Source organism: Macadamia integrifolia, chromosome 5, assembly GCF_013358625.1.
Source record: "Macadamia integrifolia cultivar HAES 741 chromosome 5, SCU_Mint_v3, whole genome shotgun sequence".
Classification (NCBI taxonomy): domain Eukaryota; kingdom Viridiplantae; phylum Streptophyta; class Magnoliopsida; order Proteales; family Proteaceae; genus Macadamia; species Macadamia integrifolia.
Window position 1 is genome coordinate 18745041 of NC_056561.1, and position 12824 is coordinate 18757864.

The 12824-nt window shown below is 38.2% G+C and overlaps 2 protein-coding genes across 2 annotated transcripts; both read right to left on the reverse strand.

Moving 5' to 3' along the window:
- Window positions 1–5923: 5923 nt before the first annotated feature.
- LOC122077830 lies at window positions 5924–6618 on the reverse strand. Its single transcript, XM_042643731.1, has one exon. It carries the CDS (start codon window positions 6492–6494, stop codon window positions 6018–6020), a length of 477 nt encoding a protein of 158 aa, XP_042499665.1. The 5' UTR covers window positions 6495–6618; the 3' UTR covers window positions 5924–6017.
- A 1114-nt stretch (window positions 6619–7732) lies between these two features.
- LOC122077938 (cinnamoyl-CoA reductase-like SNL6) lies at window positions 7733–8839 on the reverse strand. The gene is made up of 2 exons (XM_042643826.1): window positions 8660–8839; window positions 7733–8050 (listed from the first exon to the last, which is right to left on the reverse strand). The coding sequence occupies exons 1-2, from the start codon at window positions 8837–8839 to the stop codon at window positions 7733–7735; spliced, it is 498 nt and encodes a 165-aa protein (XP_042499760.1).
- Between the last annotated feature and the right edge of the window lie 3985 nt (window positions 8840–12824).

The window sequence follows — 12824 nt, forward strand, 5'->3', positions numbered from 1 at the left end:
TTTTTTTTTTTTTTTTTTTTTTTTTTTTGCGCATATTAAATCATTGATTTTTCGGTTCAATGTTTGATTTAAGTTGTGATTTGGTCTTCGATTTCAATTTGAAACGTTTTCCCCATGTTTTACTTCACCGATCTGAAGCATTTTTAAAGCCCTAACTAATGTGTGCAAGGGATTGAAATTGAGACTTTATCTCTCTCTATGTTCGGCTGAGAATGGCTAGACCCCAATAGGCGGCTTCTCATTGCCTCTTGCTCAGAATAATTACTGTTTTTGGGTTCAAATCTATAGAAACTGGTGTGCCCTCTTCTTCTTCTTCTTCTTCTTCTTCCTTCCCCTTCTACAATCGGCATCCAATACTGAACCAATACATTATGCAGAGCTTGGGTTTGTGAATTTTCTGGGTTGAATAGTAAACTGGTCTATCTATTAAGTTGCATTCATTCTTTAATAAGTAGGAATAGGAATGTATGTTTATCCATCAAGCTGTAGCACATGTTTACTGGTAGTGTTATAGTTAAGGTCCCTTTAGGTGGAATGTATGTTTATCAATTGTGTACATATGGATTTAGGGAGAAGATTGAGACATTCTTGATGGATTTCAGTTGTATTTATTTATTTATTTATTTATTTATTTTCACTTTAAATATGGAAGTCTACAAGGATGCACTATGAAATCGTTTGGGTTTATGTCTTTGTTTTGAACTATGACTATTTTTGTTTGTTTGGTTGATGTGGCTTCCTTTGCCAAAGTTTTTCCATTTAATAGTTATACATGCAGGCAAATAATGAAAGTACGAAACTAGATTTTGTTTTATATTTAGGCAAAAAAATATGGAAGACCCAATGACTGCACATAGTGAGATTAAGCCTCATGTTGGTATGGTGTTTAATTCTGAGCAAGTGGCATATGATTTCTACAATGGATATGGAAGAACGAAGGGGTTTAATGTCAAAAGAAATTGGGTACATAAGAGTATCAAAGATAACAAGACCATTACATCGAGGGTATTTGTATGTAACGAACAAGGAAAAAGGAAACTAGACAAAATAGATGATAATGTTGTCAAGCCTCGAGCAGAGACAAGAACTGATTGTTTTGCACGGATGAGAATAAAATTGAATATGGATGGGATGTACAATTGCATTGAATTTGTTGAAGAACACAATCATGAACTTCACTTGCCATCTACTAGTCATATGATGAAGTCATAAATGAGTGTTTCTGAATTTCATGCATTTGAAATTGATCTGGCAGATGACTTTGGTATTAGACGTAAGGACATGTTTGAGTATATGAGTAAGTATGCAGGTGGTAAACAGAGTATTGGGCACTTGAAGGAAGATCAAAAGAATAATCTTCGAACTAAGCATCAACGAGACCTTCATTAAGACCTTCATTATGGTGAAGCTTGGAGTTTGCTGTTGTATTTTGAAAATCAAGTTAGGATAAATCCATCATTTACTTATTCAAAAAAAAAAAAAAATCCTTTAGTGGCGGTAATATAAATGTTGCTATTTTTTTATTTTTATTGAAACATGCCCTTTAGTGGCGGTTTTATATCCGCCTCAAATGATAAATTGCATTAGTGATGGATTCAATCTGCCCTAATGCTAAATTTTACATATTATTTAATACCAATATTACATATTAGGAGCAGTTTTTTTCAGCCCCTAAATGGTATTTTGTAGTGGCGGATGAATAAAGCACTCCTAAAAGTACCCTTTATGTGCGGGTACAAAAAACAGCCCCATTTAGTAATAGTTATCCGGCAGTTTAAAAAACCGCCCCTAAAGGCAATAGGGGCAGTATATATGGCTTTAGTGGTGAGAAAAAACCGTCGCTAAAGACCATTTTTTTTTTAAGTGTGGTTAAAGTGAACTAGGGATTGTGTGGATTAGGTGCAGAGTCTCAGGTTTGATTCCCCATCTGTGCATCTGCAATTTAAGTGGAGATCATGGCGGTGGGTCAATGTGCTAGTCTCCCCGAAGATTAATCGAGGTGCACGTAAGCTGGCCCGGACACCTTGATTAACACAAAAAAAAAAAAATGTAAAACAATATATTTCACTAGGCATGGTAGCGCCTAGAAGGACCTAAAGTACTTTGTAGACAAAAAGTTTCTAGGCATGGCGGTGAAAGAGAGTTTTTCTTCATATGGAAATTTTCATAAATCTAGGAAGGAAATTTTCAAGAAAAAAAACCTTCCTCATTTGTGAGATCCATCCCATGCCATCTCCATTTAATGCTTACAGTGAAAGAATACCTCCTTTGTTAGGGGTAAAAGAAAACAACCCTATGATGAAATTAGTATAGTTTTTCCACTCTTTCCTTAGATAAAATCATTGCTCCACTTTGCTTATAAGAACTTTCCAAATGGAAAAAGAAGTGGAGAGGGTTGATATTTTACTCTCCGTCATGATGTATTAAGGGACCCTAAAATATAGGGTAAGAGAGATTTGGAACATGACAACCTAATAAGAGAACATTTGGATAGGGCCGACTGGCATACCCTATTGTGTGATATGGAAAATCTAATGTTGGATAATATATGGGAAATTCCATCTTGATTAAAAAGGGCATATTCAGTATACGAGGCTTTGCATGTTCAAGATTTAGGGGGTGATAATTATGCAATCATACCTCGAGAATGTCGAGAGGTTATTTTGACTACTTGACCATACGTAAAAATTATACCTTGACTGTTTGCTAAATTTTACCCTTAAAATCAATTGTTTACACTCTCTATATATGTCCATCTGTTGAGGGTTGTCTACCAAAATCACTCCCATAAATATATTGATTAATTTCATTTTCACTTAAATAGAAAATAAAATATTTCATATTTTTAAATAAATTTTTGTTGCAGAAGATTCAAATGTCTACGTTATTGTTGATGTTTGAACCGGTCAACACCTACTACGCGGCAAACATAAATGGAAATGGGAGAGGAAACTCATAAAATATATATATATATATATATATAAAGGGGGCAATTTCATGCCTTGGAGTGGAGGGTATCCTAACATCTCTCTCTTTCTTGGAAAGATTTTTTTTGGGAATAAGAACACTATCCATCTAATGTTTCTCACAACCAAATACAGTTGGGTGTGAAATTAAAAAACCAAGAGGGTCTTTTGAAAGGGTGCTTTCGCTCCTGGCTGAGGTCATACACTCAAAGAAACTCCCTATGTTTGCCTTGGTTGCTCGCATACGACCTTTTATGTTAATTCAATTTTGAGATTCTTTACACTGATTTTTCATTTTTCTTTGTGAGTTTGTTTGTTATACTCCAAGGGATTTGCAGTAAAGGAGTGCATAAGTACTACAAGAAGCCACAAGGTTATTGTATCTTAGAGGTCAATATGCATTCACCCTGCTGCACCAATAGGAGGCATATATGATCATATGGAAAGTGCCTATTGATACAATTTACCCTTCGTCATCTGATTCCATTCTATATTTCTACAGAACATACACTTTCCTAAAGATGGATAAAAGTCATCTTCACACTTCAGCATCATCTTCATAGTTTGATTCCATTCCATATGTCTAGAGAACATACACTTTCATAAAGATAGATAATATATCATATCTCTACAGTGTTTAACTTTACAGTTTTGACAAAATTCTCTTATGTACACAGGGGAGAGGTCATTTCCTATCCTGAGGAGAGAGATAGACAACGTAAAGTGCTAGCACCCTCCGATCTTGGGCAGGAATCATTTCCCTAACATATAATAGGAAAGGGGTTCATTGCTTGGCTGCGAGGTCTTTATACCAGTGCAGAGACCAATGGAAGCACACACATTCAAGCGGATGGGGCATGGTGGGAGCTCATAATATATAATGTAAACAAATTTTCAACCATGCCAATGTACTATTTCCCTCATTTATTTTTCTATGGGCAAGAGATCGTTGCTTGTTCATGTAGCCCCTGCACTGTCACAAGGCCAATGAGAATGTGTAGGGGCAACATGAATGAGATGTTTTATTGCACAAGAGGTGGGGCTGTATTTTGGGCATTCTTGTGTCTGGACCATAGTTAGCAAAAATGGAAACAATAAAATAGCGGAAACGGGCAGTACGTATTTTAAAGGTGAAGAAAATACAAACAATACCATTAAACAAACTGTTAAAAAAAATAAAAATAAAAAAAGAGAATGGTGAAAAAAGCGAAAAGGGATGGTATGAGTTTTAAAGGTGAATATTTTAAAAAATGGCAGTATTACTCAAATAAATTGAGTAATTATTGCATGAATACTTATATCTAATGCTAAAAACAACTATTTTATCCAACATTAATGCATTGATATTCCTTCAACCCAATTTAATTTCCAAGACATATGATCAATCAACATCAATTCTAAATTCACAACATACCAACAAAACATGACAAAGTGCTGTTGAGTAATGAGGTTTGGCTATGATGTTGTTTATTATTGTCAACATAGCCAACACACTCCCAGATTATCATATGTTTAGTTGGAGTTGGGAATCATCACTTTAAGCACATTTTTTTTTGTAAATGCATCAGTTTGTAACTCAATTTTTAGGTTCGTGCATTAAACTTGAGTTGAAGGTGATCATGATAAATGTAGCACTTCTAGTCAGCTTTACGTCGGTGAAAAGATCCAAGTCGATCGAAGTTTGAGAGAAAGATAAATGGTCAATTAAGTAAGGCATTGTATTAAACAGGTCAATTGTATTAAAAAAAAAAAAATAAAAAGAAGAGGAATCGTGTTTAAAACGAACATGCTTGCCATTTGGCCTTTTTTTCCTTGATCCTTGGGAAACAAACAACAAAATGCATTTAAAACAGTAAAAAACAGAAATGTCATTCATGTTTTTGCTAACTGGGGTGTGGGGTGTGGAGGCAAGAGCTATGTGACTAGACAACTTTCTCTTTCACTTTTTTATGGATTATATCACTCCTTGTGCGGCTATTGGTGTGGCATGGGAGAATCCCCCCCCCTCCCCCTCAAAAAAAAAAGGGCATTGTGGGGAACCATCTCCCATGTAAAATCTTTAAAATTAGATAGAGGATTCTTTGAGTAAGCAGCATAAATGAGGTGCACCAATAAAGTGTGGTAGAGTGGTTTCGTAAATAGGAAGGCAACAAGGTCATTTCATGTGAAGATGAGCAAGAGAGGGGTGCTAGTGTATGCTCCCCTTGCAGCTCAAAGAATCTTTTTCCTTAAAATTATAAAGAAAGAGCTTTGTCGGGTCTACCCATTAGGCCATTATACCCTAAGAGCAACAACGTGGACCTGATAGGGTTTCAGAAATTGGTATTGAGATTGGGATCAGTCTCAATCTATATTGATCTAGATTAGATAGAAACATCCTTGATTTTCATTTTAAAAATATATATTTTTTTATCTATCTACACTTGGTCCATACTGATTCACTGATACAGGAACATCCTAGGATTTAAATCGCCCATCATTGATAGCAATCCAATCCGGATGATTCTGCCAATCCAATACCTCCCCTGGTGGCTTAAATAACCTTTTCCTCTAACAAGATTCTTAAAAGCAAAGCAGTGTTTCTAAATTCCAACAGCAAAGGTGTCTTCTACGGGGTGTCAAACCTTAGCCCAAACTGGTGAAACCAGACTGAACCGATCAAAAAAGTCCAAATCGATTTGATCCAATTTCTTGTTCATTTGGTTTCAAGATTGGGGAATTGTAGAACTGGCTGAAACCAGCCTGTACCATAACCATACTGAGCATGGAAAACCAAACCGAAATCGAAACCGATATAAAATTGATAAGAAAGTACATATGTACTCTTCCAAGTCAGGTCGATCCCTCGGGCCACGGTTGGTCGGTCGGTCGTACCTATCAGCCCAACCCCTCAACTACCATCACTGATCTAAAAAAAATCTTATTTTGGCCGCCACCAAATATGTTAGAGAGGATCATTCTTCGGAACAAGTCATAAATTTGAGACAAACATAACAGAGATTCGAAACAAAGCAGGGCTACTCATTATACAATATCAGACCAGAAAAGTGGTCAAGATTGGTACGAAATTGAATGAGTTAATGGATTATGAAAAGTAAAAGAATAATGTACAGCATTTTCAAATTCCTCCTCGATTATATTGGATGGGGAGGTTCTGAGCTCCATTCTTCCCCAAAAGCTTCCAAAAGCAAACTCTCCCTGTTGACACAAGTCTCCCAAAACTTTCTCAATTTCCAAAAGGGTTCTCTCACAACTTTGATCAGAATTGAAAGGAATCCCTCTTGCCTGAACTGTTAAAAGGTCTCTTTGGATTCTCCCCATTTCACTTATACATGAAACTCCATCTCTTCCCATGGCCTTCTCTTCCTTCTTTCTCTTGCTAAGTTTCTTGACAGCGAATCTTTTGGACATTAATACCAGTTTGTATGGAAGTCTAAGCAGAAGGAAGAAGATGATCTGAAGGATCAAGCAGGGGCAACAACATGATATAACAACGCAGTCAGCAGCAAGCATGTTTGAATCCTCCATGTCACTGGGGATTGTTGGAGCAAAGAGAAGAGGAGATATTGATGGTGAGGAAGAAGATGGTTAATAGAAGTCGTTCCTTGTTAATCAAGGAATGGGTCCTTTCCCCTCTTAGGAGGAGTTGGGAAGGGTGAAGCAAGAACAATCTGTTTCAAAGCTAAAAGGCCGGTAGAGATGACTTGTACTATTGCATCACCTGAAATATTTCTTTAAAGTAATCAAATATGGAAAGTGTTTACAATACAATCTAATCCTTTTATGAAAATAAAATATTTCGTGGAATTACAATTCTATTTTAAGGGGAAAATTGTAATGACAGTAGTGTGTAGATCATGGTTTCAAGTATCGGTCTGGGATCGGCCATATCGGATTGGTATCGGTTGAAACTGATCTGATATTGTTTATCCAGATTGTTTCAGGGGTAAAATAGTAAAAGAATAGTACTTTTTATAAAAATCAAGGGTAAAATAGACCGATACCCACCGATCCGATCTGATCCAATCCAGATCGGTATCGGATCAGCATCGGCAGAGACTGATACTGATACCGATACCATCCCCTAAATCCTTGGTGTAGATTCCTGTATGCACCCTCTCACATTCCACCGTAAACCCCCACCTCTCTCCCATTATAACTTAACTCCTATTAGAAGATTCGATTTCCCACTCCCTCATTGGTGTGAAATTGCGCTCCGTCATAGTGATCCATCTCCCTTCTATTTAGCAAAAAAAAATCATATTTTAGTACCAAAAAAAGAAAAAAATAGAATTCATATTTTGAAGCCCTCCAAACACAGCTACCATTTTCAGAATCTAGATTCCGTCCCACGTGGAGATCGTTCCCACACAGGGATTAACTGTCCATGGGTGCAAGACCCATCTCTAGCGTGCGAGAATCATACCCTATGGACAGTGGATCCCATGTGGAGAGAGAATCCGGACTCCCTCTTCCACCCCTATCCTAATAAAGAAGAGAGAGAGAGAGAAGGGTGATGGGGAGTGGAAAAATAGCTTTTGGCTTCCAAGGAAAGATTTCTCTTCTTATTATTATTGAAGCCAACTCTCGCTCTCCACACATAACTTGAGGACTTTATGAGTATACGTAATGAATTGCCTTCCAGAGAAAGCTTACTCTTTGATTCTCTCCCTCTCTCTCTCTCTCTCCACCATATATTTCTCAGGACTCTCTCACTTAACACCATCAATGATGAGAAAAAACTTTACTGGTTAGGAAGTTGTAATTCACTGATTGCAAGATACATGTTGAGAAGCATAAGATACCAATTTAGCAAGCCTAGCATTACTAAGTGGGCACTGATCACTTTCTTCATCTTCTACTTGGTTTGATAAAGCATTTCTTCCTCTTGACAATAGGCCATGCATCTTCAACCCATTCTCAAGATCAATAACCTCATCTAATCTTTTCACAACTCTATCATAGCATAAGTATCTCCCACAAGCTCCATAATCCATAGCTTCATAAACATCTACATGTGCCTTTGCAGCAGTGTCAACATCCACAGGTGCCAACACACCTTGTTCTATCATCATCTGTCCCCCCTTCACATCACCTCACTTTATTAATTATTGGTGAGGCCAAGTTCATAAAAGACTTTTTTGTTTTTTTAGTTACCTGTAAGATAGGGTAGAGAAGCTTCAGTGTGAGCGTTTGATATTCTCCTAGTCATACTTAGGGGTGTCAATTCTAGGCCTGCACTGGTTAACCTAATCGAGATCAATAAAAAAATCCAAGACTGGTTTGGACCACTTATTAAATGTGCAGGGCTTAAACCTACACCGAATAATATCCGGTTGCTCTAGATGCGAGGACTCAGTGCGACAGTTGTTCGACTGGGACAAATCCCTAAGAGCCCATTTAGAAATAAATAGATCAGTAGCTCGTTTAGCCCAATTAGTGGTAACCCCATTAAAAGATCAGTACTCGACTGACTGTTTATAAATGGAACCGTGCCTAACTTATCAAAGCCAATTACTTAATTAACCGATCACAATGCGGGATCTTAAAGTAGTGGGGACCTATTGACACCCAAACTCATAACTACTAAACCAAGGGGGGAGGATTTAGGGTAATAAACACTAGACTATTTTCCCAAGTAATCAAAAGCAGAAATATATGCAATTATTTTGTTGGTAACTAGATTCAAAAACCTTGTTGTCTCGGCAGAACTCTTCATCACTCCAACAACTCTCATTGATGACTGCATTGGCAGCATTGGCTTGCCATATAGAAGCGAGTAGAGATGAAGTAAAGATATATCTCTTAACACATGCAGCTCTCCCACACGCCTCAATAACATTCTTTGCTCCCTCTGTCTCTAAAAAAGCCATTGTTTCCTATAAAGTGAGTAAAGGATCATCATCGGATTTATCAATTTTGGTTCTTGTCTTGTCTGTCCAACAGCCAGAATTACCACATCATTTTATCATGGGACCCAAAACAGTGAGCTTTTCTGATAAGCTTACAATTCCCTTTTAATTGAAGTCTAGACCATTTGGCTAATGGTCTGTCCTTTGTAAATTATGTTGTTTTAAAATTGGGGGTTGATAAGTTTTCGCAAGCTGCCACTTGACAAGCAATTATAAAGTACCTTAGTCCTGGAAACAGTCTTTTTGGTCAAATTTCAACATAAAATTAGCAAATTGTATAGATGAAAATGCATCAAAAGTTTTAGAAAACTACTAAAATGCCTTTTTGAGCAACTCTGAATCATTTTAGCAAGATGCTAGTATGATCCTCTATAAGATTTACCATGTCATAATTTCTTGTCTTGAAGCTTTCACTTACCTTGGTGAATGTTAACATTACCCTAATTTCTATAGAACAAAACAAGTGAAAAACCAAAATTTGCAAAATATAAATATAGGGATCAAGTTTTCCTGAGGCCACGATGAACGGGCATTAGTTCACTATGGCCCGTCAACACTTACAATAGGGGGAGATATATAGGGAGAGAGGAAGGTCACATCAAGACCCTCTCTTCCTTCACCAAGCGGTGAATGAAAACCTTGTCCTAATTGTAATGACATGTTAGTGACAATTGATTATTGTCATTGTCATGGTTCTTTAAGCCACCAGGGGGAGGTATGGTTCTGCCAATCCAATACTCATACCTCCCCCTAGTGGCTTAAAGAACCTTTTCCTATAACAAGATTCTGAAAAATAGCGTTTCCAACAGCAAAGGTGTCTTCTAGGGAGTGTCAAACCTTAGCCCAAACGGGTGAAACCAAATTGAACCAACCAAAAAAGCCCAAATTGATTTGATCCAATTTCTTGTTCAGTTGGTTTCGGATTGCAGAATTGTAGAACTGGCTGAACCCAGACTGTACCATAACCATACTGAGCATGGAAAGCCAAACCGATATAAAATTGATAAGAAAGTACATATATACTCCTCCAAGTCGTGTTGATCCATCGAGTCGTGATCGGTCGATCGTACCTATCAGCCCAACCACTCGGCTACTATCACAGATTTGAAAAATGTCTCATTCGGGTCACCACCAAAATATGCCAAAGCAGGTCATTCTTCGAAACAAGTCATGAATTCGAGACAAACATAACAGAGGTTATGAAACAAAGTAAGGCTACTCATTATACGATATCAGACCAAAAAAGAGGTCAAGATAGATTGGTATGAAACTGAATGAGTTAATGGATCATAAAAAGTAAAAGAAGAAAATTTTTTCCGTCCCTAAGCAGTCAATTGCGACATTTTTCTAGACGGAAATTTCCGTCACTGAAAAACTAAATATGTGATAGAATTTTCTGAAAAAAAAAATGGATGGAATAAGGAAGTCGCCTGGATAAACTAATTGTTTTGTATAGAGTTTGAAGGCTTGAGTGATAAAGACTACAGATTGTTGTAACACCATTTTAATTAATTAGCTAGTGGAGTTCTGAGGAGTCTGCACATGAGCATTGGGGGGAGGTGATGCTAGAAGAAGGAAAGGAAGCACCGATGGATAAGGGTTCTGGATCCTGGCCATGATCCTGAAAGTGGTAGGCCTCCTGATCGAGGAAGACAACTTCGAATGACTAATTTTTGGTGGCCCCTTGCAATGCTACGAGAATGTACGTCCAATATACAAGAAGAAGACCTTTGCCATGGTTGTGGGAAGATCTCTCCCTGATGTCGATCAATGCTGGGTCTTTTACAAGGATCGTTATCCCACAAGAAGCGTATAAAGAAAGACTAGATAGATTCAAATTTGCTCTTATTGGGAGGTCTAATTTCAGAGCTCTGTCCATAAATGACATTCGAAAGGAAGTTGCTGAGGGGTGGAATTTGAGGGGGAATGCGTTAGCTCCAATGGGAAAGGGGTATATTTTATTTCAGTTCGAGCTAGTGATATCCATAAAATTTTCATTCAGGCGATTTTAAAAGCAGTCGCGAAGTTTAAAATAAGTTTGACTAGAGTATAACTTTGTCATTACAACTTAGATTTAAGTAATCTTAGACTTGTTGGAAAGTTGGTTTTATGTTATATACAAAAAGTCTCATGTAAAGTCAAACTTATTCTTTAACAAGAGCATTTCTCTAAATGTTGATTTTTTATAACTTAATGTGACTTACTGTTAATTTTTTATGACTTGATGTGGCTAAATGTTGATTTTTAATGACTTGATGGGGCTTAATGTTGATTTTTTAGGGGACATGGCAACCATCTGGAGAAGAAATCTTATGAAGGTCAGGGGACGGTTCATTTGCTTTCAGAGTTGGAAACTTGACTTTGATGTCCATGCGGCAAACACCCCGACTAAACTAGTGTGGATCAGATTTCCAGACCTTCTTCTGGAGTATTGGCATGAGAAGATTCTTCTATCAATGGCCAAGGGGGCGAGTAGGCCTATGGCTTTGGATAGATGAACTAGATCGGCAACAATGGGTAGCTACGCTAGAGTGCAGGTTGAAGTGGTGATAGAGGCCAAAAGGGTGGAAGAAATTCAGGTGGGGAGAAAGCAGCCGGGGTCAGGAGATGCTTTTTGGTTCAAACAGACTATCACATATGAAGATGGAATGACCAGATGCAGTTATTACAAAAAATTCGGTCATTCTCTACCTGAGTGTAGGGAGAAGAAAGTAACCGATGCTAAAGAGAGAGTGAACCATGAGAATGGTGTTCATGGGGCGGTAGCAATGTAGGAAGGTGGTGTTTTTGGGCAGAACTTGGAGGATGGTGGGGCCAGCAAATCCAGTTTCCAATTTTGGGAGGAGCCCTACCATATTGAGAGACAATTCTATTGCCTTAACTAGATCTCTTTCCAGGGAGAATATTCCCTCTTCAATGGCAAGAGTTCAGCCGATGGGGGACATCTTGGTTGTCCTTCCTTTTGAGAAGGATTATGTGGAGGAGATATACAAGGAAAATATGGAAGATAATTATCGTTTGGATGAGTCAGAAAACGGGGCATCTTAATAGATATGGGGCCGAGTTAGACTGCGGGTCAGATCATAACCCATCTATCGACTCCAAGGAGAGGATAGGGGAGGTGGAGCACTGGAATGAAGAGGAAGGATCTCAGGGAGCTGTAGCCCTTGGAAGGGGGTGTATGGGGACCTATGCTATTAGGGTGCGGGGTGATGGTCGTGGCGGTGGTAGAGGTGCTTACCATTGGGGCTCTCAGAATGCAGGGTCCAAGAGTTACCAGTAGCTTTTGGAGGGGGTGATGGTGGTTTATTATAAGGATTTGGAGGAGGTGGACAGAGCTATGTGTGAGTTGGAGGGCAGCATGGAGCATAGGAGACAACAGAAGGGGAAGAATGCGACTTACCCTGAGTAGGCTTCTTGGAAGTCTGACATATTGGCCCTTTTAAAAAAGTGATTATGAAGGTTCTATTCTAGAATATCATAGGGATAAAGAAGAAGGCTGCATGATTGGCCTTAGGTAAGCTGTTGAGGGAGAGTTCTCCAAAGTTAGTATGCATTGCTGAACCGATGTTGGAGGTGAAAGACTTTCCAAAGCAGTTCTTTAATAAAAATGGTTTTGAAGTGGATTTTATCCATAATGATAGACCAGACAAAGTCTCAAATCTTTGGGTAATGTGAAAAAAGGGGCTTTGATAAGCCGATGGTCCTTTCTTTGTCAGACCAATATATCTCGATAAGTGCGAGGTGGGAGCATCAATTTTTACTCTATCTGTTGTTCATACAAAATATTTCAGGAATGATAGAAGAGATTTGTGGACAAACCTAACAGCATCTTGCCCTGGTCAAGGTACTCCTTGGATGGTGATTGGCTATTTCAATGCCACTCTCCAGTCACATGAAAAAAGAGGACCTAGATTATTTAACATGGGCTCTGCTGCTGATTTCT

Bases quoted from the DNA above. Each gene is read 5' to 3' on its own strand.
- LOC122077830 (XM_042643731.1), bottom strand. From the start codon at position 6,494: ATGGAGGATTCAAACATGCTTGCTGCTGACTGCGTTGTTATATCATGT.
- LOC122077938 (XM_042643826.1), bottom strand. From the start codon at position 8,839: ATGGCTTTTTTAGAGACAGAGGGAGCAAAGAATGTTATTGAGGCGTGT. The intron at 8,051-8,659 runs GTTTTTGAATCT...GGTGATGTGAAG, and splicing joins AGTTCTGCCGAGACAACAAG to GGGGGACAGATGATGATAGA.